Source organism: Protopterus annectens, chromosome 16.part0 (assembly GCF_019279795.1).
Source record: "Protopterus annectens isolate FY-2018-M chromosome 16.part0, PAN1.0, whole genome shotgun sequence".
NCBI lineage: Eukaryota > Metazoa > Chordata > Ceratodontiformes > Protopteridae > Protopterus > Protopterus annectens.
This window is the reverse complement of record NC_056750.1, coordinates 449,382,316-449,407,309: the sequence shown is the minus strand read 5'-3', so window position 1 is coordinate 449,407,309 and position 24,994 is coordinate 449,382,316. Positions and strand designations below refer to the sequence as shown.

The window sequence follows — 24,994 nt, the reverse complement described above, 5'->3', positions numbered from 1 at the left end:
GAGGTCTTCATGCCTCTTTACTCATCCCTCATCAGGCCCATAATTGAGTACAATGCCCCTTTTGGGATGTACCTTACCAGATGCCTGCAGCAACTGGAAAGACCCCAAAAGTACCTCACCAAGAGGATCAAAGGGCTCAGATGCCATATGCTGCCTGGTTAAAGAAACTCCAGCTCTACTCAGTGGCATACCGCCTGCTTGGAGGCGATCTGTGCCGGATGTACAAAGCCATGTCCAACTCGGAATTAATGGACATGCTGCACCTCAGAAAATCCAAATCCCATTGAGCTACGCACTTGAGAGACTTGAACCTCAGCAATGAAATAAGTAAGACATGCTGGAGGGACAGATTCATAACCCAGAGGCTCCCTTCACTCTGGAATAAAATCCCAGTCCAGGTTAGGCAGAGTCCCTCATTGACTCTCAAGAGGAATCTTGATGAGTGGATGGGAGATTGCAGGTTTACCCCGGGTATCACTTCTGTGTCACTGTTAGACAGAGGCACAGTATACTAACCTCGAAAAAGGGCATAGCAAAATTAATTTAAAATTGGTGGCGAAAGCCAAACACACTCTGGCTAGGCTTATAAATGCCCTAGGGCAGATAGCCTAGTATGAACCTATGAACCTATAGAGTAAATATCGCTAGACAAAAAGGAACCCATACATAAAATCTAACCCAGAAAGCAGAGGTTGGATAGACAACTGGATCAAGTGAAAATGGAATAAGCTTTTCAAACTGAAGTTCCACCTTTGAAGACTAAGTTTTATTAGAAAAGAGATCCATCTTCACTTTATACAAAGCACCTAACACTTGCTTCCATAAGCTCCCCTTCAACTAAGAAAACTAAACCAACACCTAGTATAAGATTCTGGAACTTTAGGATCACAAAGAAAACAGTTTTCCCTCTCTATCACTAATGGCAGAAAGCTCAATCACTACAATGGAATCTTATTAGTAAATTGAGAAAGTTTTAAAGTCTGTTACAAGTCACCTCTAAATAAAGCACAATGAAATTAAAACAATGCAATTAACAGAAAAATGTTAAAGTTACTGCAGTTCTCAAACAGCAATTTGGAAAACTTGTCAAATTAAGTATCATTGCTTATATACTATAAGCTAAAATGTACACAAAGCTTTGCTGCACTACAATGTTAATACAAGAACAAAGGTAGTTAATATGCATACCTTCCTCCTTCTTCTCTGGATCCTCTCTCATTAACGGAGAAGTAAGAATCACTTTCAGTGTCAAAAATGGTTCTTTAGTAGTACGAACAGCAGCAGCACATTCTTCTACACACTGAACAACTTCATAAGGTTCTTCTGTAAGTTTCTAAAATGTATAATGAAGCAATCAAAAGCTGAAATCTAGCCAACATTCAGACTAGGTAAGAGCAACTAGGCACCTTTCAAGGCACAGTCATGTTATTTGGGAAAGGACACTTGGCCACATCTCCAAGCATGCTCACTTGAAGACTGAAAAGCAAAGAAGCTAGCAAAAAAAAAAAACACAGCATTAATGCAAAGCGTTCAAGACAAAAACCGTAACCATATTCAACTTGTACACTACAGTGGATATTTTGATAAATTTCTGAACCTCAGATGCAAATCCTGTAATCCGATAACTACCAGCGCATTAGTCCTCCACTTAGTGGCATTCAATGAGCTATGATGGCAATTGCTCAAAGAAATGCAGTCTTGAAAAAACAATAATTTCATACTCATTGAAATGGCTAAAGTTTACTTGTTTAAAGAAAAGAATGAACACAAAACACTAGTAATAAAGGAATTACTTATAACATGAAAATACACAAAGTGAAAAAACATTTTACTCATTCCACCCAAAATGCCACATTGTAAAAAAAGTGAGCCTCAAGTGTCTGTCTTAAGCCAGCCAAAGATGGGCACACCATTGGAAGAAGTTCCACAAGTAGGGGGTCTCAAAATGTAGAACCTAATGTCTCAGGATTGAGCCTTGCAACTGCCAGAAGAATTACAGAAGTTAAACAAACCAGCCCAGGGGAGCAAAGTACAAGAAGCTCCTTCACGAAAGAGAAAGTACAGTTGTGTACACTTACCATAAATGTAGACGTTAGTGTATTTACTGTTGCAGTCATTACATTTGGGTAAGCTGCTGGCAGGTTGCCCTCAGTCGGCCTGAATTCCAAAGTCTTGGGTCCTGCGTCGGTTGCCGTCTCTTCTATAACGTCAGGGGGTATAAAACAAGCATCAGACTCCATTTTCTTTAGTTTTTCTTGCCCCAGATGTATGTATATATATGTGTGTATATATATATGTGTGTATATATATATGTGTGTGTATATATATATATATATATATATATATATATATATATATACACACACACATTTACACATATACACACACACATATATATATATATATATATATATACATATATATATATATATATATATATATATACATATATATATATACACATATATATATATATATATATATATATATATATATACACATACACATACACATATACACACAGACACGTATATATACATGCATCAATATAAACTTTACCTTCATCTACAAGCAAATACACAGGTTGTAGAAGATAGAGAAGGAAAGAAACTCCAGAATGAAAGGGGGATGGTGGGCGGGTAACCTGGACTGCAACAGTGAATACACTTGAACATCTACATTTATGTTAAGTGTACACAATTGTACTACAGTCATGTTTCACTGTTGCAGTCATTACATTTGGGTAGAATACCAAAGCTATGGTTGGGGGGCTGGAGCTAAACAGCATTAGGTGCGGCTATAAGGCCCTGCAGAACTGCAGTGGCAAAGCCTGCCCTGAACTTAGAGGCAAATAATGCTTTGTGAAGGTGAACAACTCCAAGTAAAAGCCTCTAGAATGTCTTCGGTTGGTACTCCTCTGAGAAAGGCTGCTGAAGTAGCTGCACCTCTGGTGGAATGAGACCTAATGCCCTTGGGCACAGGTTTACCATGGTGTAAGTAGCAGAAACGAATGCAGTGGCTTATCCACTTTGAAATAGTCTGCTTTGAAATAGCCATTCCTTCTGATCCTGCAGCATATGTCACTAGTAATTGCTCAGTTTTTCTTTGAGCTTTAGTCCTGCTAAAGTAGAATTTTAGCAGTCTGTGCACGTCCAAGGAATGCAGAATTCTCTCCGCTTTGTTCTGCGGATTTGGATAAAAGGTTGGCAGATGAATGGTTTGGTTAAGAGCCACACTGGAAACCACCTTAGGCATAAATGTTGGATTTGTCCTCAGACGCACCCTGTCTGGGTAAAATGATAAAAGGCTCCACAGCCATGAGGGCCTGTAGCTCTGAGACTCTTCTTGCTGAAGTAATTGCTAGTAGCAGAGCTGTTTTCCATGATAAAAACTTTATATCAGCAGTAGCAGCTGGTTCAAATGGAAGCAGGGTGAGCTTATCCAACACATAATTGAGGTCCCATGCAGGTATTGGTGATGTTCTAGGAGGCCTTAAATTTTTGGCTCCTCTAAGATACTGCTTTAGTAAAGCATGATAAGACTGGTGGCTCTGTATTGTAATGAGCTGAAATGGCAGAGGCATGGATTTTAATCGAGAAGGTAAGCCTTTGTCAAGCATCTCAGTCAAGTATTGTAATATCTTAGGAATATTTGGTTCTGCTGCATCAGTTCCTTGTGCTCGATTCCAAGCACAGAATCTCTTCCATTTATCAGCATAAGATTTTCTAGTACTAGGCCTTCTGGCTTCCAAAATGACATCACAGCTTTACTGAGAGGCGTTTGTATAACTACATGATCAGCCATGTTGCCAGGTTCAGTGTCTGGAGTGGATTGTGCAGGATCTGATTGTTTTGCTGGGACAGTAGTTGAGGTCTTTGAGGTAAGGTCCAAGCTGGGTATTGAGGAAAGTTCCTTACGACTGGGTACCAGTATTGGTGGGGCCAGTCCGGGGCAATTAGTATCTTTGGTTTCTCCTATCTGACTTTTAAGAGGACCTTGGGAAGAAGAGGCAGTGGAGGAAAGGTGTAAACAGATAGGTTTCTCCAACTGAAGGATAGGGCGTCCACTTTCCATGCTTGTCTGTGATGAGTCCTTGTGCAGAATCTTTTCAATTGATAATTTTGAGGGGAGGCAAATAGATGTCTGGGCTCCCCATTTATCATGCTGAAGTCTTGTGGATCTAGTTTCCACTCGTGAGGATCCATAAGGTTTCTGCTTAAATCTGCCAGAGTATTTTGCTTTCCTGGCAGGAACTGAGCTTGAAGATGTATTTGGTAAGTCAAAGCCATGTCCCACAGTGCCATGGCTAATGTGCAAAGGGGGTATGAGTGCATGACCCCCCCCTGCTTGCTTATATACCACATAACCATGGTGCAGTCTGTCTATCAGTAGTTGCCCTGGATGAAGCAAGTCCTTGAAGGCTGTCAGGGCATTTTTAATAGCTAACATCTCTTTCTTGCTGATATGTAGATGCTTTTGTTTTAGGGTCCATATGCCCTGAATGCATCTTCTTGCCATGTGGGACCCCCCCAGGTATAATCTGATGAGTCTGTTGTCAAGGTTTGGCTGGCAGGGGGTAGAGTGAAGGTCCGTCCTATGTTTTGGTGACATGCCTTTGCCCACCATAGAAACTCCGGTTGTAGGCAGGGAGCGGAATCATTGTTTCCAGACTGTGACAATGTTGATTCCATAAACTTTTTAGTTACCACTGAAGTTTCCTCATATGCAGTCTTGCATATGGAATTAGTAGGATGCCATGAAGCCCAAAGCCTGCAGAATTTGTCTTGCAGATATCTGAGTTTTTGTTGCCAGTTTGTAGTCAGTTGCCTTTGCTTGCCTGGCGTGAAGCAAGCCATCTGGGCAGTTGTATTCAAGCTTGCACCCAGGAATGTTCTTTTGAGAGGGTACCAGTTGTGATTGCTTTTCATTTACTGTGTACCCTAGGCATGTTAGAAGCCGTTTCACAAGCGCCAGGTGTTGAATGTCCTTGTGCTCTGCTTGAATGAGACAGTCGTCCAAGTAAGGATATATCCGACTACTTCTTTGTCTGCAAAATGCAATTACTGGTGCCAGGCACTTTGTAAAGACACTGGGCGCAGTAGATAAGCCAAAGGGCAGTGCAGAGAATTGGTAATGCATTAAGACAGCCTTGAATCTGAAGTATCTTCTGCATGACTGCCTTATTGGGACATGCAGGTATGCCTCTTAGGTCTAATGTCACTAGCCAAGTATTCTTGCCCAGCATGGGCAGAAGCTGCTGTAAAGTCAGCATTTTGAATTTTGGAATGTCCAGGTATGTGTTCAAAATCGATAAATCCAGTATTGGCCACCAGGCCTTGTCCTTTCTGGGTACCAAGAACAGTCTTGAGTAAAAACCTTGTCCTTTTTTCTGTTCTAGTACAGGCTGAATGGCCCCCCATTATCCATGAGGGACGTAACCGGTTTCTGTGCCTCTGCCCATTGACTTTTTTAGCAGATCTGGCCAACCATTTGCCATTGGCAGAGTGTGGAAATGGAATCTGTATCCCTGTGATACTAGGTTTAGCACCCACTTGTCCTGGGTTAACTGCCAATTTTGAGCAAAAAGTGCTAATTTTCCCCCTAAGGGTGCTGCCAAAAGATAAGTGCTTGGTGAAGGCAGAGGGAAGTCATTGGGACTGTTTTCTGTAGGTTTGTGCTTTATCTCCTCCAGATTTGGAGGTAGAAGCGCCCCATTCCTTTGGCCTGTATGAATCTTGTGCCTGGTATCTGGAACCCTTAGGGTATCTGGATTTGCCCCTTTGAGCTCTGACACAGGAAAGGACCAATTCTTTGTAGGCCAGTCTCTACTGAATCTTGGTGGCTGCACTTGTAAGTCTTTTATAGTTTGCATAAACTTAGCTTGGTCTTCCATTTTCTTTAAAACCTCTTCTGCCTTAATACCAAACAGAGTATCATGCTGTAAAGGTGCATTTAATTTAGCTTTAAAACATGATCAGGAAAATTTTGTTCCTTAAGCCAGGCATGCCTCCTAATCACAGATCCAGTGACTGCTGCCCTGCTGGAGGCCTCTAAAGAATCAAAACCACATTGCAAAGTATGCTTTCCAACTTGTTCAGCTGCTTGCAATAATTCCTGCAATTCTTTATTTTCTGCACATTCAGAAATAATTTTCTGTTTCAGCAATCCCATAACATGTCGTTGATACTTGAGCATATGAAACTGGCAGTTTAAGGCCCTAATTGCCAAGGTTGCAGATGTATAAACCTTTTTTCACCATTTATCCAGTGCCCTTCAATCTGTCAGAGGGGGTAGGATTTTTTGCTGTTGAGGCCTTAACTCCCTTTGGATCCTGTGAAATAGCTTCAGGATCAGCAGCAGGGTTTCTAAATAAAATTTTATGAGAGAGTCAGGGACCCTGTAATATCGGTCAGGCTTGCTGGGAGCAGGAGGTAAGGAGTCTGGGATCAAGCTCGACTCCGAAAACACATCATCCACAATGTCCAAAACAGGGGTAGGGCTAAAGGCCTGTGCTGACGGAGAATGAAATCCCAGAGTCTTTTTTTGACTGAGAAATCTTGATTCTCCCAGTGAAAATGCTCCCTCAAAGTATGCAAGGTTTCTCCAAATGAATAATCCTCAGGAGGTGATGCAGATGCTATAGACTCCTCTGCATCGGAATCCTCATAGGGAGGTATAGATAATTCCTGATCAAAAAAATCAGAAGAAATAGAAACCTGACCTGAAGACTCAGTGTCTTGGCCTAGGCCTCTCACCTGGAGGGGGATGGGAACCCCTAATCAAGGTAATAAGCTCTTCAGCCATCTGATTTTTTTAGGCATAGAGGCCTGTGCACGTGGCTAATGCGTCATTTTTTTCACTTTTAGAAGTTGCGTTTGTCTTTGGTTTTGCAGCAGTCATCAGTTTGATATAAAAATGTTGAGGCCTGAATACACCCTCAGAAGCTGGTGCCTGCTCAGTGGCTTTGGACCCATCTGAGGGAGATACATCCATGGGTCCAATACTTTTGAGTATCTCATGGCATGCCGGACTCCACATGGGCGTTGGTAGAGGCCTGCAGCTCGAAAGTAGCAGGCATCAGGGGCTGCAAAAGCACCTCACAGAGTACCAGCAAACCAGCAACTGGCTCAGAAGCTTAGTCGGTTTTGGACCTCTACTGTCTCTGTCCTTTTCTTTGCGCTTATGTACTCCGGTAGTCCGATTGCTACCCGACATTTCTGGGTAGTTAAATAGGTTTCCAAAATACTTTGAGGCAAAAATATACAGAAGCTTAATAGTGCACTGGTTAAATCTAGCACAAAACCAACAGCCAGGCACATTGTGATCAGGGCCTAGGCAAGGAATACAGTATAAATGGAAATCCTTAGGATTTATTTGCTTCCCACAAGTAATACAATTATTAACTTCTTCTGACATCAGTATGGAGTAAGAAAAAAACTTCCCCCAATGGGGTACTTAGCTTTAGTGAACACTTGGGTTCTGAAACTCAAACTCGAATATTTCAGGAGTCGGCCGACCGGCACTTGCGAAATGCTTCTGCTTCAGGCATCGCGCGGCAAGAAAGACTAAAGAAAATGACGTCTGCTGCTTGTTTTATACCCCTGACATCATGAAGAGGACACAGCAACTGACACAGGACCCAAGACTTTGGAATTCAGGCCGACTGAGGGCAACCTGCCAGCAGATTACCCAAATGCAATGATTGCAACAGTGAAACACTAAAAACATCCATGGCATTAGTGGACAGAGTGCAACACCAAGGCCTTAAGTCATGATCCTAGAGTTCTGCACCATCTATAAACAATGAAGATCAAGGTTAGGTGGTCACAGGTATAGGGCACTGTAGTAGTCTAGACTGGACAGACTAGGACATGAACTGAGATCAGGTTGAGAAATCAAGTGCTTAATCTTCGCAATGTTCCACAGATGCAAACAAGAGTTCAAATTCAAGATCACACTAAATGCAAAGAACTGACCCTAACAATGAAATCACAAGCTACTTGCCACCATACTAAAGCAGTTACAACATCCTGTGTGGTACCCATGTCCATATTCTTCAAACTACTGATCAGAAAAGGAAAGAACAAACTTACCTGGGGAGTGAACCAGGACCCTGCAAATTCCATGCAGTAGTCATGCAACTAGACTGAGTAGAGTCTCTGGTTAAAGCAGATACCCAACTGTCTAGAGTTTCTCCTTTCAACTAGGAAACAACCACAACTGATTTCAGCACACATGCATCCAATACAATGCACACTATGGGTACAATTCCCCAGACAAGAGTGTTAGTGTTTTCTTTTCCTGTTAATATGTTGCTAAAAATACTAGGTTCATGGTTTGCACAGCACAAAACTATCCCAGATGCCTGCTGAGAAGAAAGGTAGTTTGCCTGGCACACCCCTACTGCTGGTTAGTTTCAAGAATTTTTCCTGTGTAGCAACTGTTTATGAAGATCTGCAAACATTCCTGCATAGCTCCCTAATGAAATGCTAGGACTCAAAAACAGGGAGACAAAACAGGAAACATTTTCTGCAACCCCCCCCCCCATTCCTCCCAAACTTTACATACACAAGACATACACACATTATTCCTCAGCAAAAAGGGAATATTCAGTGAAATGGTAATCGGGATTTCCTACATGCAAGTCCAGATTTTCACCTTTCAAACAGCTACTGTCCTACACAGATCGTGTTATGTTCTGAAATAATGTATGACCTTCAGAGACCTGTCCCTCTACTGTAATGCCCCATGTTTGCAAAGTTAAAACAGCACAGCAAACAGAAGTGGGTCCACTCTTAACATACTTCTATCTGTACTCAGGTTTTTCTATGCCTTGCTGGGTAGTCTTGTAAGTCCCAGCAATAAGGCCATTTCACTTGCGTTGAAGTGTTCTCATCCTACGCTCTCATGTCCCTTGAACCTGGAGGTTCTCCTCCATAAAAGCTTCCTATGCAATTTCTGAAATGTCTACTGTTCAGGTTATAGTATGTTACTGTGATATGAAAGACATTCCCTTATTCAGGAGTTGCTGTTGGTTCTACCATGAGATTTCCTTCCCTCCATACGACAGCAAGAGTTGTACCGAATTCCAAGGGAGGATGCAAGTATTTCATCTGCTTCAAATATCACTGTAGTTCTCGCAGAGAGAGTATTCCAATGCCACTGTCAAAATGCATGCTGACATGTACCCCAGCAGCCTCATTCTATGGTTGTAATTGTTTAGGAAAAATTAGTAAAGTAATCAATCTTCAGCTTGTCCTAAGGCAAGAATGCTCTCCAGTGAATAGTTCATAGGTTCATAGGTAGATACTAGGCTATCTGCCCTAGGGCATTTATAAGCCTAGGAAGAGTGTATTTGGGTTTCGCCTCCCTATTAGCCTACTGTGCCTCTGTAAAGTAGGTCACAGAAGGTACCCTTTAAAGAATAGTTTACTGTGCCTCTGTCTAGCAGGGACGCAGGGGAGATCTTGCGATTTCCCATCCACACGTCCAAATTTCGCTTGAAGAGGGTCAGCGAGGGGCTATGTCCAACATGAATTGGGATTCTATTCCAGAATGAGGGGAGCCTCTGGGAAATGAATTTGTCCCTCCAGCATGTCCTATTTATTTTTGTGCTGAGATTTAGGTCCCTGGAGCGTGTAGCTCTAAGGGACTTGGATTTTTTGAGGTGGAGCATGTCCATTAATTCTGGGTTTGACATGGCTTTGTACTTCAGGCATAGATCGCCTCTGAGTAAGCGGTAAGCAACTGAGTAGAGCTGGAGTTTTAGTCGAGCTGCATAGGACATCTATTTGTAGCCCATGATCCTCTTGGTGAGGTACTTTTGGGGTCTCTCCAGTTGCTGCGGGTGTCAGGTAAGGTACATCCCAAAAGGGGCATTGTATTCAATTATGGGCCTGATGAGTGACAAGTAGAGGAGCACAGTGACCTCTCGATCTAGATGCGAACCCTTTCGTGATAAGGTGGGCTATATAGAAGTTCTTTCTAACCACTTTGGCAACGTGATTATCAAAGGAGAGATTACCATCTACGTTGGTCCCCAAATCTCTAATCACTTCTTCTGTACTTAATGGATTACCACCTATGTGGTAATTTGTGGGCACCTTGTTTTTCCCAAAGGGGATGACTATGCACTTTTTAGCATTTAGCTTGAGGCCGTGGCTCTGGCACCAAGCATCCGTCTCTGAGAGACCCTTTTGGAGGATGCTTGTGTCAGCTGGAGATTCAATTTTGGTAGTGTAGAAAACTCCCAGAGAAGTCACTTTTAGATGGAACTGGACAGGATCTCTGACTAAGGTCTAGCTCCAAGTCCCAAAAAGTTAAATTCCTGTACTAAAATAAGCAATTTAGGTAGGAAAATATCTGAATGCCCTTTGTCAAGCGATACCATCACTGGAGTCTTACATTGGCTTGTCCACTGTACCCAGAATATTCAAGAGGGCAATGCAGTGGACTTTTTTTTTAATCTTGTAAGGATGTGAAGGTAAAGTCCAGGGGTGTCACGAAGACAGAGGAATCAGTGCTAACAAACCTTGTAGGGCAAGCATTTTAAAAATGTTGGTACTTTCAGAAATTGTCTTAGGAGAGGTTCAAGATGCATCTCCAAAGACCCTTTTCCTAAGACCAGGAACAATCTGTAGTAAAACTCTAAGCTTTCCTCCACAAGGGGCACTTTACGGCCCCTGCATGTGAAATGCATCCGAGAACACTACTAGGAAAGTCTCTCTTGCAACTAGTAGACGTCAGTCAGGTGGGGCCACCCCAGGCAGAGTTTATATCCTTTTACAGTAAACACCCTCTTTCCCAAAGTAACTACCTTAACAACACTGTTTAGGTTGGCACTGGGTTCAGGTAGTCTTGAAGAGGATTGATAGTGGACAGTCAAGCTGAGCCAAGGCTGATATGAGGGGGTTTCACACAAGAGGACTCCTGAACTGGTGCACTGCTCGCCACTTCTGTACTTTTACCCCTTTGAAATAATCAGGTGGGTTTCTGTCTAGTCTCAAAACAGAATCTTGGCTGCAAAATTCCTGTGGGACCAAGGCACAAATGTCTGAAAAATCTGCATAACACAGTAGGCAAGCCATACAAGTCTCCAATTTCTTTTACATCTCAAGCAAGGGCAGGCTCCAAAAAGCAGACCATTTAACAAGACATGAAAGATCCCACTTCAGACTGCCTCCTTGAGGGGATTCTCAACCAGGCAATGCTTTCTAAATGACCAAACCATTACTGCTGCCCTTAAGGATGCACAGTAGCTACATTTCATACAGGCTACCTGATAAGATCACAAACACCTAACTCCTGGCTTCAGGAGTTGGGTTTCAATCGCCTCTACCCCTCGCCTGCTCCAACAAGGTCCGCTAGCAAGAAATGTTGGAACTGGTGAGAAAGCAAGTGGTCATGGCAGTTTAAAGCCCTGAGAAGGAAGGGCAGTTTATACTTTTCCTTAAACCAGGGTAGCAGTAGTTTAGCTCTTCACAAATCTATTTACAGCCCTGCTCTGTCATTTGGCAAGAACCAAACTTGTTTCCTTGCTAGAATCCAGGGACACCACATCTCAATTAGCTAAAGGGTTGTGTGTACCTGTGGAGTCTTTGAATCTATAGAACCAGTCAGGTTTCCTGGAAATTGAATGGAATCAGACTCCAGGGTTGCCTTTTGAAAAAAATTCTAGGCCTTCTAGCACTGGGAGGTCAACTAGGGGCTTTGGTTAAGTGAGACCCACAAAGGCATTTGCTGCTGGGCTTAAGTACTTTTCAGAATTACACTGAAAGATCTCTGCTTCCAAAAATAGCTCAACTTTCCATGGTCACAGTGGTTGCAGTCTCCTTGCTACTACGAGTTTTCACAGTCTACAAGGGATTTTCTTTGGGATGAGAAGCCAAATTAAAAGCAGAGGGGCACTTAAAACATTTTATTTGGATATTGGTTCACTCTTTTTAAAGAGGTGGTTTTTGTGACCTCCAATTCAATGCAGATAGTATGAGCAGCTTTTGAACATCCAGGGCATGAAATATGCTTTCACCGGTAATCTGAGGATTAAGGAAGAAGGCTAGCATTTAAAAGGACTGACTGCAGTTGGACTGTACTTTTGGCACAAGGGATGGGCTGGTGGTATGACTCACCCCTTGTCCAGTACTAGGAATGATTCATTACACAAAGACCTGCAAATTCAAATATTCACCTACATTTTAGCAGGTTAAGAATTTACAGATACAAAAGCAGCTAAAACAAATGGAGCCTGGTAAGCTCTTCTAAAACATAGTTAAGTTCCAAGGGAGGGGATTGTAATTTTTCTAATTGCACTAACATTTAGTACTCCACTACTGGTCTCTAGCAAAACAGAGGTGGCTCTAGAAGGCAGAATGAAATGAAAGATTACTTTGATGTTTAGGTTAAGCCCACCTCAACTCATTAGGAGGGTCAAAGAAAATTAGTAGTAACTTAACATAATCCTAGATTCTCTGGTAGGTTCAATGTTGCAGTACTAGGTCTTGGAAGTAGAGTGAAGAGAAGCCCAAACAGCTGTAATACAAAAAATAAAGGTTATGTACTTAGCAGAATGTTCTAAGTTGTCCATTTTCATTCTTCCTCAGCCACTAGGTTCAGAGCCACTCCTCGGGCTAGACTCTGCTGATACTATAGCTCCTGGCTAACAAAACTTGAGCTCCTCCTTACCCATAATGCTACAACCCCGAACACCTCAAATGTTGCTTGCTAAGTGGCAAATTGTAATCTGAATAATGCTCCTAACAAAGGAAACCAGTATCTGGAGCTCCACAGATGACCAGTCTAAATATGACAAAGGTTGGGGGTTGGTGGGTGGGAAGCTGAGGAAGAATGAAAATGGAGTACACAGACGGAATGTTGAAGTACTTAACTTCTTTATCTGATGTCAATTCATTATTCAACCACTGGGACAGAGTCCACAGCTAACTTGTATCCCAGGTGGACTCCCAGATATTCCTGAGCACGGCTGAACTAAAGGCTGCTCTTCCTCCTCAAGACCAGTTCTAATTTTTAGAGAGTAATAAGTAGCACAATTAGCCCAAGTAACAGCTGCACGTGTCATACATGGAATGGTTGGATAAAAGTACTGACGAGTTTGCCATAGCTCTTGTAGAATGATCTTTTAAAAGGTTTTGGTAATGTAATGCCCAATCTGTTATAGACAAAAGCTATGCAGTCCGTAATCTACCTTGCCAATGCCACTTCTGTTAGACTTGCCAGATTTGTTATGTGCTGAACATATAGATGTATCGGATTTTCTAATGTTTTTTGTTCTGTGTAAGTAGAAATGCAGCTATGAATATTTAGTAAATGCAATATGTATTCACTTTTGTTTTCGAATTTGTGGAAGACTGGCAAGTTAGATTGATCGATATTGAATTCTGACACCCCCTTAGGAAGGAAGGGCTAGTTTTTGTCAACCCTATCCTTATGGAAAAGGAAGTAAGGAGGTTTAGAGGATAATGCTTGGAGATCTGAAATTCGCCAAGGATTGAATTAGTCATCAGGGCCGGCCTTAGGCATAGGCGAACTAGGCAACCGCCTAGGGCGCCGTGCAGACCGGCCTCATAAGGGGCGCAAAATCGCAAAAAAAAAAAAAAGTTAAAAAGTGAAACTTTCTTCATAACATTGCGCCCGATGCCCGTTTCTACATAGTAGCATTGTGCCCTCCCCCCACGACTGACAACACGAGCACACAGCAATAGAACTCCCCCCTTCCTACATTGTTCTTTCATCCCCCCCGACGTGATGTATGTATGAGTGACTGATGTTGGCATCCAATCAGTGATGATTTCGTTTTACTGATGTCCCTGGCTACTGCAGCCAATCAACAGTATATAGTGTGCAGCTCATGCTCGCCTCTCATTCTTTCCTTCGTGATGAGCTAGAGGCGGGCGCATCCATTGGCTGATATTTGCTTCCTGAATGGTGGATAATCGGCAGCCTGGTTTGTTTCACCACGCGGGCTTCCAACTGTGGATCTAATTGTATTTTATTTTTATGACAATTTTCTTCACCTTGCTGCTTATTTTAAGGTATGAAAAAATATGTGCCACATTAGAAAGGGCTGTTTCTTTTCTCCATCTGCTCTGATGATGTGAGCATGGTTTCCGTGAAGTGAGAGCAAATAGTTTGCAGCAGAATTCAGAAGCTACGTTCCTAATGGATGTGTGGGAGATTTTGCCCCTCACCTCACTCCTTAGCAGGAGGTTTCACCCACTTAAGTAATATAGCTGTCTCCAGGGTAGGGGCCATGCTCAGAATTGAAAATTGAATTTCTCTCCGTGTTTAATGCTGAACAGACTGGTTTTACATTTGGCAACATTTGGAAATGAGTCAAATAGACAAGACTACTGCTGGGTTTTGCTGTTGTTTAAGCATGTATTTCTGAGTGATATGTTGTGGTTAATTTCAGCTTCTAGGTCAGGTCATCTGTATAATTACAGCAACATGTGGTATGTGCATCAGTACTTTTGCAATCCCTAAATTTGCTTTCTTGTTATGATTATAATAAGCATCAGACTCGTGGATCAAGACTCAACTTCTCAAGTACTTTGTCACTGTAATTGCAAAGGCAGAAATTAACGAATAGTGATAGTTATTATGCCTTTTCTTTAACAGAACAGACTATCAATATAATCAGACACCTGTGTGATACAGAAGTGACTGAACCAGCTGAAGCCAGGTTTGAATGTGAGATCTCAGTTCATTCTGTGAAGCCTCCTAAGTGGAGTCTAAATGGAGAACTGCTGCAGGCCTGTAGAGATGTGGAAATTGATCAGGATGGCACTGTTCATAGCCTTGTTTTCAAAAAGACCCATTGCAACGTGACAGGCAGTGTACAGTTTGGCATTGGAAAGGCAAGTCTAGCACGCTTCACAGTCAATGGTAAGATGAACATTAAAAGTTTTCTTTAATATGTTTTCATGCATTTGTTTATTTTAGGCTTTGTCTAGAAAGGGGTTGAGAGGTATGTGGTGATGTACCACCGAGTATATTGAATACAAAGCAATTATTCTTGTATTGCTACTGGAAACAGAGCAGGCAGGTCAAATACGTTTTTTTTTTCTTAAGCTGCGACTGTGGGTGAGTTCTGAAGGCCTGACTGTTGACAAAATTTGCGGATAATGTTTTCCGCATAATTTTAATAGGGTAGAGAAGAGTAGAGCAGAGGGGATTACTGGCTGCCCAGGGTACTAACTGGTAGGTGTTATGATTGGTCACTGTTAAAGAGGTACTTGACTGTTCCCTGCAATTCAGAAGTGGGATTACTGGTTGTAGTTATTTAAGCAGCCTCATTGTAATACTGCAGCTTTTAAATTATTTCAAAGACTGAAGTAAGTGTGTGTGTGTTGGGGGGGGGGGGGGGGTTAGCTCTTGTATTGTCAACTCATCTTTTTTTGTCCTCAGCCTTGGAACATTTTTTTTTTCCTCATTAGCTTGGGTTGGGGAGGGGGGACTCTGGTGGTATTATTCTGGACCCAATTGCCCCACATGCAGCACTGTTGCCTGCAGCAGAAATAAGACTGACACACAAATAAGGAAAGATGCTGAATAAAATGTTAAAGAGATGTTTTCATTGCATAGTTGTCCTGAGACTTGATGGCTACTGACAGTTGTGAATTATTTTTCTAGTAGTAGGTCATCTGCTTTGTTTGTTCTTATAATCAGGCTTCGAACTGTATTATGAGGTTAATACTTTTTAGTTTTAACCAGTCATATTTCAGGATTTAGAGACCATATTCGAAAGCAATTTATTTTCCCATTGTGTCATGCTACCCAGCTTGAACTAATGTTTGCTAGTTACTAGGCTAATGACCCAAAACCTTTACAAGCGTAGGCATGTTTATCCCAAGTTAACCCAATTAGCAATACATAGGTGAGTGAAGTTCATGGAGGTATGAGCCTAATGCCTGCCTATGTCCATGAAAAAATGGACATGACCTCAGGAGTGAACTTGAGATTACCCATCCATTGATCTAAGTTGTGCTTGAAGAGGGTCAGAGAGGGGCTTTGTTTCACATGAATGGAAAGCTTGTTCCAGAGAATGGGTAGTTTCAGGGGGAGGTATCTCTCTCCAGCATGATTTGTTGATATACGTGCCCAGGTTAATATTCCCAGAGCAAGTGACCCTCATGTGGCTTGATTTGTGAATGTGTAAAATTTCCATCAGGGTCAGGTCAGAGACTACCCTGTAAGCAAGACACAGATCACAATTTAGTAGCCTGTAGGAGACAGAATCCAGCGATATGGCTTTCAGTCTTTCCACTTACAACGTGGTTTTGTATCTGTACGTGAGGTACATGCAAAAGGCTGCATTGTACTGTAATGGTCTGAGGGATGAGTATAATGGAATTAAAATGTCCTTGCATCTAGATGCCGAGCTTTTACTTATGAAATACATAGGAAAGCCTCACCACTGTAGGTAACATGGTGGTCGAAGTTCAGATTATCAGCCTGAGCACCTGGGTCTCGTACTCTACTCTTGGGGGGGGGTGCTGTCTGTATTGTAAATAGCAGGGATGTTGGCTATTCCCAAAGGGAATAATTACACATGTTTTTGCATTTAGTTTCATTAGTCTGTGTTAATCCTTTTTGTAGTACCACTGGGGGACTCCATGATTGCACTCAATTTGCAGTCATCAGTGAACTTGGTCAGATACATGCCATCCATGTTTGCCTAGACTTCTGAGAAATAAATTCTGTACAGTAAAAGGCCCAGCACGGAACCCTGTGGTACGACACTCTTGCTAGATGTGAATTCACCCACTTTGACAGTATGTGTGCTGTTGGTGAGCCATTTGGCTACCCATCAGTGACATAAGGGTTTATTCCCAATTGACTGAGTTTGTCTATAATACCTATATAATACGTGCTCCCCCATGTTTGTGAGCATTATGTCCAGAACATTTGAGCCCCTCTTTGGTGTGCTGATTAGCTGTTCCAGGGCATTTGCACTGGCAAGGTCCAAGAACAATGGAGAAATCAGATTTGTGGTCATGTATTTTCGCCAGTTGATGGTAGGATAATTAAAATTGCCAGTGAGTATGGTGTTGGGCTACATGGTAAGTGACGCCAGTAGTCCAGGTATGCAGAATCCTTTTTCTTGTTCATTGTGATGGACCTGTAGTTAGTGAAGATGTGGTAGGGGATTTTGCCTATTGTTAATTGGACTTGGAGTACCTTGAGAGAGTCATAGAGGAGCCAGGTGCAAGACCATCTGTGGCAAAGCAGTGTGGTCTGTCAACCATGTCCTCCCAGGCTGACAGACATTGGATCCCCTTGCACTGACACCAGAAGTTAAGCCAGTTGTTAAAATCAATCATTTTGTTGGTATTGTGGCATCCTCTTTGGTGATGGCAAAATGCAGCTCAAAGATAGGCTCATACCTGCCTGAGATACACAATCTAAGAGCTCAGGCATATCTGTATGCATATAGTTCAGTGAGTTATGTCTCAGGTCATGCACACCCACATGGACTATGTCTGAGTTATACTGGTACTTGTGGTAAGTGCTTGAGTGACTTGACTGATCCTGGCATCTAATAAGCAGCTAAATGTAACCTTGTCCTTATCCAGCCTGGTGAGGGGGACATCCGTGTGCAGGTTATTTACTTGTAACCAAACGACTGACCAGGAGAAGAATATTTGTTATGAAAGGGAAATGTTTGGATAGCGATTTATTTACAGCTTTTTCTTCAGCGCTGAGAAGAGTTAATTGTGAAGAAACTGTGTGTAGCATTCCTGGCTGGCAACTTGTTTCCTGCCCAGATGTTTAGGGAATGCAGTGCATCAGTTAATGGATCGCACCAGTAGTTTGTTCTGTAGCGTTTAATAATTATTCATTCACATTCGATTTATTGTTAAACCACTGTTTTAAGCATGAGGCAGATAGAAGTTTTAACATTTCAAACAGATGTTTTTTAAAAATGTTTTAAATGTTAGCATTTATATTTTTAACTTGGATGTGCATTATGGTTGTATAGCAAGTAGTATAAAGGCTAAGTGGCCGAGATCACACTTTTGACTGGTCTGTGACAGGGAAGTTGAGGTTTAGTGGAGAGAGTGAATTCTTTGGATTGCTGAGCTGGGCTGGGGAACCTAAAGCATGTGAAATAAGTGGGCCAGAGTGATATATTTTCTAGGGGGCATAACAGTATTATGAAAAAAAAGATCACAAAGTATGAGTACATTTCTTTCCTCTTCCTTACAGTTTTCTAGAGGAGGAATCTTGTAATATAGTGATTAATTTCTGTTACATGCTGTGGAAAATAAGTTTAGCTAGTATAGTCATGAGTTAACGGGTTACATGCGACAGCTTGGATTCTGCTGTCACTGGTATATCATTTTATATATTTGTTATGTAGTATATGTATGCAAAAAGTGTGGTTCAAATATTTATCAGGTACAGTAGTTCTATTTTTGAGGCAGAAAGGACTGTAGAAGAATTTCAAGTGGCAGTATTTAAAACAGTGAATTTTGCTCTAAAGCAGACTGTTTAAAAAGTTTCCACTTTTTGTGTAGCACATACTATTTTGTTACTACTTTATTTATTTTGGCGAGTAACTGAAAATATTAAACTGATGTGTATCTGTTTTTTTTTCCATTATACATATGAGTGCATAATATAACAGTTCTAGGCAAAATCTACAATTTGAAATTAAAATGCATGTTGACCCCAATCTTCCTGCTCGCGTTTCAGGTCTGTTTTAATCAGCGGTAATTGTATGCTGAATGTATGACCAAACTAAGGGCACTGCAATGTTTGATTTAGTTTTATGTGCTTTAATACAAAACGTATACCTTTTACCTGTTATCTCAAGTCACTGCCAAAGTAGTTGGTAACTTTTATTCTCAGTGTTAGAAATGCTTTGCTGGTCTGCAAAAGATGCATGCAGTTGGATGGATCTTTTAGTAGCTTTTGACTGTTAGCCATACAGTCTTGTATCACACTTGAAATTGGTACTTGCAATTGCTAAATGAAGTGAGACTTAATGAAAAGTGTGTTCTAATTTCTGTACGCTATGATTTTGATTCCAGAGTATGGATTTACTGAATTTTCACTTGCTGTAACACAGAATACAAAGCAGTCCATCATATGGATAGATGTATAGGTACTGCAGTTTGCTGTCACTTCATCCCCATTTCCTTTCGTCAATGGTTAATCCTTTTCAGTGTTTTCTACACTGCTTGGGCAGCAGAGGTGTATCTAGAGGTGTATCTAGAGGTGATTTTTGTTTTTAAACCTTTGTTTACACATGGTCCGACTTGGAATGAGACCAACTTTCAGTTGCCTGGCGAGAAATGCTCCAGATGCATGTCTGACATATAGCTAGAGATAGGCATTGAGATTTATGTTGGTGTTCTTTTGGGTGCATTCACTGTCAGTATTATGGAACTCTGTATTGCAATCAGTTATGATATATTCTTTTTAAGTGCACCTTGCAAAAAAGTTAATACAGTCTTTCATGACTGCAGAGAAACTCTACACTAGCAACAGATCATGCAGGTTTATTAAGGAGCATTCAGCCTTCAATTGCAGTCTTAAGGTGTCAGAGTATGACTTTTTTTCATGCATTTAAACATTGAAAGAACTGGAGTGGGGTTTGTGGGAGTGGCCAATATGTGGGTGTAGCTCAAATAGGGGTGTGGCTTGAATATGGTGTGGGTGGGGCTTAAGGGGCGCCAGAGCAGTACTTCGCCTAGGGCGCCATTTCAGCTAAGGCCGGCCCTGTTAGTCATGCTGAAATTTTGGTGTTGTGAATAATTTTTGAGACCTGGTATCAAAGTTTGAACTCTGTTTTGGGGAAGGGAGGCTGTCTCAGATACTGTACTGAAAAGTGCTCCTATGAATTCCACCATTTGTGATAGATTCACCCGAGATTTACTGTAGTCTACCTGTGATTTCCAGAAGGCATCAAGTTTGGAGTACTTTGTTTCTTGCTATTATGAGTATATGCCTAGTCAGAGCAGTCTAAACACAGAAAACACCCGGAATCCCTGCAGTCTCAAATGAACTGCCACCACTGCCATGCATTTGAACACCCTTGAAGCTGTGGTGAGATCAAAGGGCAGAGCTCATAAAGTGCAGTTGTGTACACGTACCATAAATGTAGATGTTAGAGTGCATTCATTCACTGTTACAGTCATCATACCTGGGTTATCTGCCTGCAGGTAAGCCCTCAGTCGGCCCGAATACTAGAGACTTAGTATTTCTACACCGAATGCTGTCGCTCCAGGACTGACTGTCAGACATAAAAAACAGGTAGCAGACGCCATTACATCAGTTTTTCTTGCCCCAAATGTCAGGAACCTCCCAAATAGAGAGCTAGGTTATGGTGGGGAAACACCACCAGTAAAAAGCAAATACCAACAACTAGAAGGGGTTAGTAATAGCCATAGATATGACAGACTGAGACCGAACCAGGAGGCTTGAGAGGGGGAAACCAAGACTGCAACAGTGAATACACTCTAATATCTACATTTACGGTAAGTGTACACAACCGTACCATGTTCGTGTTTCACTGTTGCAGTCATCACACTTGAGTGGAGGCAGTCAAGAAGAGATGGGGCTGGCTAGTATGCCTTGCAAGACTGCTGTAGCAAACCCTGCACTGGATTTGGAAAAGATAGGTAAGGTGGTAATGCTTGGAGAAGGTGAGTACAGAACTCCAGGGGGCAGCCTCCAAGATGTCCCTGGTAAGGACTCCCCTGGGAAATGCTGTACAGGTAGATGTTGCCCTAGTGGAATGTGTTCTGACCCCCTGAGGGTCAGGTTTCCCATGGTTCTTTAAGCAGAAATGGATGCAGTGCACTATCCATTTGGAAATAGTTTTGAAATGGCCTTGCCCTCTTGTCTGTTGCAAAGCTGACCAGTAGCTGGTCAGATTTTCTGAAGGGTAGTCCTATCAGGGTAGAATCTGAGCAGTCTGTGCATGACCAAGGAGTGCAGAATACTTTGCCTTTTTTGAAGGTAAGGGAAGGTAAGCAAATGGATGGATTAATTGAGAGCCACACTGGACACCACTTTAGGTACAAGGGAAGGGTCGGTCCTGATGGAAACCCTGTCAGCATGGAAAATGAAGGGTTCCACAGCCATTAGTGTTTGTAGCTCAAGATACTTCTAGCTGAAGTGATGGCTAGAAGCAAGGCTGTTCTCAGAGAGGAATTTTAACTCTGCTGATGAAGCAGGTTCAAAGGGGGGAAGCGTGAGCTTTTCCAGTACAAATTTAAAGGTCCCAAGCAGGGGTGGGTGCTCTCCTTGGTGGTCTTAAGTTTTGCCCCTCTCAGGAACGGTTTGATACGAGGGTGCGACGAGAGGTAGCTCAGTGCTGTAATGAGCAGAAATGGCTGAGGCATGCATCTTAATGGAGGACAAGAACAGGCCTTTGTGGAGTACATCTGCCAAGTAATCCAGGATTAGACGCAGAGAGGGAAGAGTTGTGTCTTCTCCTTTAGACTGAATCCATGAGCAGAACCTTTTCCATTTTGCATAGGATTTTCTTGTACTGGGTCTTCTGGCTTCAAGAATGACTTCCAGCACCTGTTTGCTCAAGGTCGCTGGGGGAGAATTCAAGGAATAAGCCAGGCTGCAAGACGTTGCAGTTGTGGATGCAGAATCTGTTCTTCCTGCTGAGACAGGAGGGTTGGATTCTGGTGTAGGTGCCAGGGTGGCACCGATATCAGGCTGCGCAGGAGTGGGTACCAGTGCTGGCATGGCCAGTCCGGGGCAATCAGAATGGTCCTTGGTCTGTCCTGTTTTTATCTCTAGTAATACTCTTGAAAGGAGGGACCAGGGGGGGGGGCATAGACTGAGGGATTTACACACTGAAAAGATAGGGCATCCACTTTCCAGGCCCTGCTGTGAGGATTCCCGGTGCAGAATTTGCTGAGCTGGTGGCTGTATGGGGAGGCAGAGAGATCCACCTCTGGGTCCCCCATTTCTGAATCAGAAGGTTGAAGGTGCTGCGCCCCAGTTGCCACTCGTGTGGGTCTAGGAGATTTCCACTGGTCTGCCAGTAAGTTTCGTTTGCCTGGCAGGAAGAGCTTGCAGATGGACTCGTGTCCAAGGCAGTGTTCCACAAGGCCACAACTAGCCTGCAGAGTGGGTAGGAATGGGTCCCCCCCTGCTTGTTGATGTACCACTAACTGTGGTGCTGTCTTATTAGCAGTTGTCCTGGAAAGATTAGGGATCTGAAAGCTGTCAGGGCATTCTGTACAGCTAGCATTTCTCTGATTGATGTGCAGATGAATTCAACTTGGGCTCCAGTAGCCCAGAACACAATGTCCATGTGTGCCCCCCAGGCATAGTCTGATGAATCTGTGGTTAGGGTCTATGCGGCTTGGGGTTGAGTAAATGGCAGTCCCTTGCTGTGGTTGCATGCTTCTGTCCACCAGAGGAACTCTGTCCTTACACAGAGTATAATAAGAATGACCGTTTCCAGGTCCTGAGAATACTAGCACCAAAGAATTTTTAAGTACCACTGGAGTTTCCTGCAGTCTTGCCTATGGAATCAGCAGTAAACATGAGGCCATGAGCCCTAGGGCTTGCAGATAGCTGGGCTCTGGTGGCCATTAGTTTGAAGTAGTCTGTCAGACTTGTTTTTCTGAGGTGAGGAATGCTACCTGGGAAGTTATGTCCAAGGTTGCTCCCAGGAATGCAATCTTGTCTGGGTACCAGTTTTGATTTTCATTGACTGTGTACCCCAAGTGAGTGAGAAGGCTTTTCACTAATGTCAGGTGCTGCAGAAGCAATTCCTGTCTGCCTGCCTGAATCAGGCAGTCCAAGTACGGGTAAATTTGGACATTTCTCTGCCTGTAGTATGCAATTGTTGGAGGCAGGCATTTTGCGAATACTCTGGGCGCAGTAGTTAAGTGAAAGGGAAGTGCAGAGAACTGATAGTGCATACACCGTGCCCTGAAACGTAGGTACTTCCTGCAGAATTCCCTTATAGGGATATGCAGACAGGCTTCTTTTAAGTCTAGGGTGACTAACCAAACATCCTCTGCTAGCATAGGAAGAAGCTGTTGCAGGGTAAACCAAAACAGTCCTTATTCAAAGGTGCGCCTAATAACTGATAACAGCCTGGCAAGGTCTGCTCCTTCAGCCAAGCATGTCCTCAGTACAGAGCCAGTGGCAGCTGCCCAGCAAGATGCTTCTAGGGCATGAAAGCTACACTGCAAAGTATGCTTACTGACTTGGTTTGCCGAGTGCATAAGCTCCTGCAAAACTATTTTCTGCAGTCTGAAAAGGTTGCCACTTTAATAAGTTCCATAATATATTGCTGGTACTTCAGCATGTGAAACTGACAATTCAATGCCCTAACAGCAAGAATTGCAGCGGTATACACCTTACCCAACCCATCCAAAGCTCTGGAATCCCTGTCCGGAGGAGTGGGAGTCTTGGCTGTAGTTGCCTTAATATCTCTAGGCCCATGGGAAATTACCTCTAGGTCGGCAGTAGGATTCTTGAAAAAAAATTGAGCATCAGGTACTCTGTAGTACTGGTCTGGTTTCCTAGGAGCAGGAGGTAAAGTGTCAGGAGCAAGACTGGATCCATAAAAAAATCCACAATATCCAGGAGAGGGGGTATTGCTAAGGGCCTGTGTTGAGGCAACTCTAGAAATTCTGAGTCTCTTTTTGGATTGAGAATAGTCTTAGCATTCCCAGTGGAAATGCTCTCGTAAGGTACGCAAGGTTTCACCAAAAGAAAAATCCTCTGGAGGGGAGGCAGAGGGAGTGGATTCCTCTGCATCTGAATCCTCATAAGCAGATAAGGGCATGTCTTCACGATCAGAAATTTCAGTCTCATCAGACTCCTGCTCTGTAGAAGCTGAAGGGGACTGGACTCGCTCTTAACCGGGGAAGGCAGACTCCCCCTAATCAGCGTAATAATGTCTTCAGCCATTCTAAGCATTTGTTTTTGTGGCATGGGAGCAGGTGCAAGCGCTTTAGTGGGTTTTCTAGGCATAGTGCATACTCTGGGCCTAAAACTCGGTAGTTTGGGTTGAAAAAGGAGTCAGAGTCCAACATCAGTTGAGCGAATACCTGCCTCAGACTCCAGTGCCTGCTCAGCAGTTCCAGACCAATGCAAGGTAGAGACAACTGCAGGTTCCATAGTCGAATCTTGCAGCATACCTGACTCCGAATGAGTCTAAGTAGAGGCCTGCAAACCTACTGAAGCAGGCATCAAGGGCTGCAAAAGTGCCTCACCGAGTACCGGCGGACTGGTAACTAGCTTAACAGAAGCATCATCGGCAGTTTTGGACCTATGCGGTCTTTATGTTTTTTCGTAATATTGGTAGTCCGATGACTTAAAGCCATTTCAGAATATGGAGATAGAGTGCGAAAGAATTTAGCAACAGAGCCAGACGAATGGTTTGGGCATTAAATAAAGCATAAAACTGTCAGGCGAGGGACGTCGTGGTCTGGGCCTAAACAGGTGACGCAGTAAGAATGAAAATCTCCAAGGTATTTGCTTTCCACAGGCAAGACAATCGTTAACTTTCTGACATCGGTTAGAGAATGAAAAAAGGACCCCCAATGGGGAACTTAGCTTTAGAAGACTTCAAGATGATTTAATTCGGAAACGAACACTCTGGTAGCGACCAACCAGCACTCCTGCGAACTGCTTCTGCTTCGGGGTCCTCGGCAAGAAAGACTGATGTAATGGCGTCTGCTGACTGTTTTTATACCCCTGACGACCTGACGTCAGCCCTGGAACAACAGCATCTGACACAGAAATACTAAGTCTCTGGTATTCAGGCTGACTGGGTGCTACCTGCAGGCAGATAACCAAAGTGTGATGACTGCAACAGTGAAACACAAAGAATCCCCAGTGCTGCTGCCTGGAACAAAGGGTGCTACTAAAATCATCCTTCACTCAGTCTGCAGTACCCTGGGGGTGAAGGAGAGGAAGATAATGCAGACAAAAATCATGAGGTGGCAAATGTGAGTCACCCAGGCCCCTTATGAAATCCCAG

The 24,994-nt window shown here is 42.9% G+C and overlaps 1 protein-coding gene across 1 annotated transcript in view; it reads right to left on the bottom strand.

Annotated features, from left to right (window-relative positions):
* The window catches only part of LOC122790608, a 1,229,598-nt gene that overhangs the window by 894,496 nt on the left and 310,108 nt on the right, over window positions 1-24,994 (bottom strand). The window contains exon 5 of the mRNA XM_044058134.1: window positions 1,189-1,333. Within this exon, the coding sequence (XP_043914069.1) occupies window positions 1,189-1,333 (145 nt within the window). The remainder of the gene's footprint in view (window positions 1-1,188; window positions 1,334-24,994) is intronic.